Source organism: Orbicella franksi, chromosome 9, assembly GCF_964199315.1.
Source record: "Orbicella franksi chromosome 9, jaOrbFran1.1, whole genome shotgun sequence".
NCBI lineage: Eukaryota > Metazoa > Cnidaria > Anthozoa > Scleractinia > Merulinidae > Orbicella > Orbicella franksi.
In genome coordinates this window covers 1515615-1521789 of record NC_138153.1, presented here as the reverse complement: position 1 = coordinate 1521789, position 6175 = coordinate 1515615, and the positions used below count along the sequence as shown (strand labels likewise).

Genomic DNA, 6175 nt, shown 5'->3' with positions numbered 1-6175 from the left:
TTAACTTGGCGTAACGCGTAACATTCAACTTGTGGCAAAGGTTCCCGCATCAGAACTGATACGAAGAAAAGGTTGCGCGTGTCAAATGGCAACCACGTGGTCATAGGAATTCCCTCGTAAAATTTAATTAACGCAAGCCGCCTTGATATGGTCGGACGCGTGAGACAGGAACCAAGTCTTGATTTGTTCAAGCGGGAGAAATAATACCAGTGCAAGACTTGGCTAAGACTTAATCGTAATATAACTTTTAAATCGGCTTTGCATCTAAAAGACTTACAAAGCCGGAGACGGTACAACGGATTAGCTATGATTTCCTTTATTAATTTGTTCACGCAGTGTTTCAGTGATTCAACTGACCACTCGCTATTCTAGTTATAAAGTTCATACGAGTTTTACATCCATACGAGCTTCACAAAAATAACCCTAAGAGAGTAAAGCAAATTTCACCTGTCCTTCTTCATGTTAACACGGATACACATGGTACAGTCGGTGTTGTGCAAGTGTGAGAGTAAAACGCTTTCGTTTGTCCAAGAGCCTTCGCTACTATTAATGAAAATCACAAGATGCTGATCCGAGAAACCGAGGGCTTACAAAAACCGACAGCTCTGAAATGAAACTATTATTTTGTGTGCTAAATTAATGGTGACTCAAAAAACGTGAAATTGCTTTATAACACCCATCTGGAAAAAAAAAACCAGCTGAAGACAGGCGTCAGTCTTCTGCCATGTTTCTCTTCCTCATCATCCGTTTCTTCTTGGCGATCACAGCCTCGACTTCGCGTTCAAACTGGATCCTTTCTAATAAGGAAAGGGACCTGTAGCATGAGCAAAAAATAAATTATTGCGGTGTCGAGTTTCAAGGACAAATGAAAAACACTAATCCAGTCTAAATGTGTCAATACTTAGTAATCATGCCGGCTCAACTTTCGTGTCATATTATTTTGTTTAATAATTAGGTTTTAGGACTTGGATTGGAAAAACGTTAAAACAAAAAAGCCCTACGTTGCTCATGTCACAGGACTATAAAACATTTTTTCAAAATCTCCCAAACTTTTATATTTTTTCATCAAGCTATCTAAACACGCGCGCATTTTACTGTTTTCCGTATGTAGACTTAACCCCAGAGCTCCATCCTTTGTGCTCCCAGCATGATTGAGAGAAATTAATAGTTTAAGTAGCACTCCAGCATTCTATAAAATTTTTATACTTGAAGTTACAAAAGATTTACAGCATCGTGAAAAAATCAGCCAAATCTCACCTCTTGTGTTTTGCCACCATCGGCTTTAGGGCGTCGGCAGCCTTCACCCATTCGACAACTGTGTCGCCCAGCTGCTTTTTCCAGTAAGTTGCCACAGCCTTGACGTGTTTCGGAGCGTAGATCTTTTCATATCCTTCTTTGGTATAAGCACAGGAATCATAAGACCCATAAGTAATTCCCACGCAATAGTTTTTGGTCTTGTCAGTTGGGGATCCAGTCTTGTCAACTGCGTTGAATTTGCTCGCTCCTATTGATAAGGTGCAGACACACATCGAGAAGCCTTGAGGCATAGGTGCACACTTAGGGTTGCCTGTGGGCGGCATGATGTGAGACGAAACTTGAAGACGGAGAATCTTCTTCACAGAATCCACGGCATGTGCCTTAAATTCAGCTACTTTTGTAATTAAGGCTTGTGCGTGTGCTGCTGCCTGGCTGTTCTTGCCTCTTTTCTTGGCTACATGAATCTGGTCCAATACTGTGTCCACAAAGAGTTGTCCGTACATGCGGAACAGAGGCAAGGTCTGTTCATAGGAGCTGGCCTTTTCGTCTTCTGGCAGGAAGAAGTGGTACTGCTCAACCATCATAGCTCGCAGATTCTCCAGGCAAGTTGACATATCATCAGCATCATCCTTGTAAATGTCTTTACAGTGTTTAGCATAGCCCAGCATTCCACCCTTGCTTGTTCCAAACACATTCTTGATTTGGTCTAATTTCAATTCCTCGATCTCCTGGTCCATATACTCTTTGAGCTGATCGATCTCTTCCTTCAAGGACTCGTAAACTTCCTTCACATCCACTTCCCCTCCAAAAATACTAACGAGTTGCTCAAACATCGTGCTCAGCATCGCTCCAACAACTGGTATTTGATCTATTGCAAGACCAACCATAGCCAGGGCAAACTCTTCGGTTTCTGAGGCTGCGTTTTTTATCGCCTCTGCTAGTTCGGTTGGTTTTCTGGCAATAACTTCTTCTATGGGGCCAGCATATTCCATATTAAGGCAGATAACTTTGTTCTCAGCATCGGTCAGTGGAATTAACCCGTACACAATAAAGAGGAAGGCACATAGCCATATGGTTTGAGGTGAAGTCATTCTAGATAAAATGAAAAGAAATGATGTTATGAGTTAACTTTAGGATAAGAGGTCCAGAACATTTTAGCTTATGTATTTATTTTTTCATTTGTCTATCTTTTCTTTTTTATTTTGCCATCCAAGCGCTTAAATGCAATTTTGCGAAGGGGGTTTCATATGTACTGACCAAAACAAATATAATTTGCAAAAAGTTGATTTATTTGGTACTTCTAAGTACTAAATAAGTGTGCCTTGAATATATAAAAAGTTCCACTTGTAAGTACCTCTGTTAATCGGCTAAAACAAAGAGATAACTTCAATGGAAGAAACTAAGACTAGAACAATACTCAAGAATAATTTGTCTAGAGGCAGTCAGATCGACCTTTTAATTAAAGCAGAAATACAACAGTTTGGATGGCCTGATTAAAAAGCGACGCTAACAAAACGATTGGCATTAAAAAAATCGTTTCCTTTACCTATTACAGAATTTGACGAGAGAATGTTCTCAAATGTGTTTCCAGACGAGTGTTGAACTGGTTTGGTTGCCAAGCAGCTGTATACACGAAATAACTGGCTCGACCGTAATTGGCGAGTTCAACGCTATCAATTATTAGTGCGGTAAACGAAATTCAATTTAGAGCAGACTATTAAAAATAACTGCATTTAGTTCCTGGGTACTGTTCACAGGGAAACCTGAGCGCAGGGCTTAGAGATCTGCCATTGGAGAATAATAGTTAATTTAATGCCAATCAAGAAACTGACCTCGTTTGTCGCCTACCAAACTTATTATATGTCAACTCAGAGGATACACCAACATTCCAATTTTGCTCGCTTGCCGAAGGCGGCCTAGTATGCCATATGGTAGCTTTCCAACCGTTGCTGAAATCTGAAATATGGGCGACTAATTGGCTAAGAGATGCGGTCTGACGAAAAGGCGCTTTTGCGAAAACCTAACTGGAAAACTAGCAAAGCCTTTGGTTCTGTTCCGTTTCTAAATAATAACTTACTGTACTTTTTTTTGTCCCCCTGCAAGATGTCCAAGATCATTCTTACGCTGGAGCAGTAACGGTAGTTATCACACTTGCGTTCCAAAGCAAAGTTGCGATTTAACAAGCGACAGATATAATGTCCGTCTGACTGCCAAGTTTAATAGTGGTCAAGTACGCTTTAGAAGACCTAGCAACTTATTAGCTTTCGACACAATGTTCAGGACGTTCGCACTAATTGTTTCTGCGCATTGTTACTGCGCACACAAATTCACACGCCACGTCCTGCATCGATGAACGCGCTAAGTAATAAAATGAACAATGATAGGGCAGATGGCCATTGCTACATATTTGCCTGGAATTAGCTATCTTTGACGTTTAGTGACCTCTATTTTTCTTCTGATGGATCATTTTCTCTAACAATTTTCTACCTTAAGCGAAAAAACGAAGAAAATCTATCGATTAGAAATTTGAATTTTTTGCAAAATGCACCATCGAATTCCGTTATTATCAGCTCTCTGCTTATCTTTGCGGCGGTTTCAAATGACTCTTGAAGGGTTAGGTTTTGTGAAAACGTTGGCAACAAAATGTGTTTACTACAAAGTGTGACTAAGATCGATACTTTTAACTATAAACCCCTGTAGACAATGCTGAATTTCGTGCGCCAATTTTTCAAAATCAGAATAGTCTTCCACACGCTTTATCTCCGAAACGAAGTCGGTGATACCCAATTTGTTTGTGCATTTCTGACACAAGTAACTCATTATCTGATAGCAGTAAAAATGGAAAAAAACCTATCTGCTGGAAAATTTTAGCGCGAAAGTCCTTAAGGTAAATGTGGAGAACAAAAACACATTACGCAAGAATATATTGCTGAAAATACATTACTGGAAATACATTACAGAAATACAAGTGTGACAAGGCCACAACAATCAGACTCGAGAATAATTTGGCCAACGACAGTGTTATTCATTGTTTTTAAAAGCAGATGTAAAACAGTTTAGATGGTCTGATTAAAAAGCGACGTCATCAACAGTGACTGGCATTAAAAAACTGACCATTGCTTTTACTAGTCAGTGAAGTCGATAAGAAAAGACACGAAAATGAGTTTCCAGACGAGTTCAACTGTTCTGTTGCCTCGTCTGTCAGGTTTGTAATAATGACGAGGGCAATGCTAGACTCAATTTTCATCTTATTCTACAATGTATACAATTTGCATTACCAGTCTAAACGAAATTTTGGATCAACTAAAAATTAAAGAAGACGCGGTAAACTTCGTGAGAGCGATAATGCAAAAAAAAGGAATGGTTTACTCTGTGGTTTTCGTGGGAAAGTTCAAATTTGCGAGGAATCACTGCTATCACCGAACAAATCACATGAATTTTCAGTTGGGGTGATCTGAAATACAGCGTTTCTTGAAAAACGACCCCGAGGAACAGCTAAGCAAAAAGTCAAAAATATATCATTTACAACTGGCACCAAAAAAACGATCTGTGTGTCATGTTTTAAAGACGAAGAAATTGAAAAGAGTTAGAGTAAAAATCCCTTACCTCTGTTCAGCTGTGTAGTTGTTAACCTGATACCCGAACGCTCGCAGTGCAACACAATTATAATACTTCGAAAAGAGCGCGCTTTGTTGAAGTAGGCTCATTGTGGGTATGCCTTTTCAAAAGACTTTATTCCCATTGGTTGGTTTTTTGTTGACGTAGTACTGTTGTTTGGTTTTCCAAAGCAAAATCTTATTATCCATAGGATGAAAACAATAACGAATAGAAAGAAGTCAGTGAGTTTGTAGCGACTAGAATTTTCTTTGCGTTTGAGTTTCACGTTTCGCCGTGACCCCTGGGGATTATGTAACCTATTTCTTAGTACTTAAGCGATCATCATTATGCATAGTTTTGTATTGATTTTCGCCAGTGCTTGTTAGCGGCTGGGAGATAAGTTTTGCTGGTTTCTACCGCGTTTTTCTTGGCTGCATCTCACTGTTGTGAGCTTTGAAGAATTATTCCAGAATGAATGATCATACAGGCTAACCGAGTAGCGGAATTGCACAATCGCCCAGGGAAGTCTAATTTTGGTCTAGACGCCCGAGGCGATGATGCGATGGCGTCACCGCCGTCTGGAGACTAGTGATTTCCCGGCTGTAAAATTTTGCCGCCAGAACGTGTCTATGACCCTTGTCTATTTCCGGTAATTAGCAAAAAAGAATTTAAAAAAAATGAATGTCCAAAACTATTTTCGAGATTCAACCTGCAGTTTACTTTTATTAAAAATATATACATATCTATTGATTTTTTTTTTATTATGAAAATTCTGACCGATTTCCGTAAAACGGTGGAAACCGGTATGGATCCGCGCCTGCTTGTTTACAGTCTATCGAACTTTACCTCTGGCAACCTTTGTTAACCTTTCCTTTGTGTACTTTTACAGTGAAAAAGCTGGTTCACCGCGTCAAATGGACAGGATAAACCTTCAGATACGGAAGGTACAGGAAAAATAACAGTTTAATAAGATAGAAAAACACCAATGACATAATGATAAACCATAAAGGAACAAGAATGGCTAAGGATAGAGAAGATTAACGCTGATTGTAAACGACGAATTTGAAAAATTGAGGCTAAACTTTTCAATGTGCGCAAACCGTGACTGAGCTCCTTTAAATAAACTTAAATTTGGCTATTTCCGTAAAAAAAAATCACGAGAAATTATGACAACTAAAGAAAATGTTAAAAAGAAACCGAACAAATGGCAAGATATCAATTCTACAAAGAAACTGAATTCTAGATATAGAAGCGCTAAATTAAAATACCGTAGTGCAGCACGTTCTTTCCAGCGAACTTCGTCCGTAGGAATTTTTACGGT

At 39.2% G+C, this 6175-nt stretch overlaps 1 protein-coding gene across 1 annotated transcript; it reads right to left on the bottom strand.

Moving 5' to 3' along the window:
* Positions 1 to 295: 295 nt before the first annotated feature.
* On the bottom strand, positions 296 to 4908 carry LOC145496690 (uncharacterized). Its single transcript, XM_081476423.1, has 3 exons — positions 4864 to 4908; positions 1258 to 2349; positions 296 to 814 (listed from the first exon to the last, which is right to left on the bottom strand). The coding sequence occupies exons 2-3, from the start codon at positions 2346 to 2348 to the stop codon at positions 712 to 714; spliced, it is 1194 nt and encodes a 397-aa protein (XP_081332549.1). The 5' UTR covers position 2349; positions 4864 to 4908; the 3' UTR covers positions 296 to 711.
* Between the last annotated feature and the right edge of the window lie 1267 nt (positions 4909 to 6175).

Coding starts and splice junctions, on each gene's coding strand:
- LOC145496690 (XM_081476423.1), bottom strand. CDS start 2,348: ATGACTTCACCTCAAACCATATGGCTATGTGCCTTCCTCTTTATTGTG. Junction 815..1,257: donor ATGGTGGCAAAACACAAGAG/GTGAGATTTGGC, acceptor CTCATGCTACAG/GTCCCTTTCCTTATTAGAAA.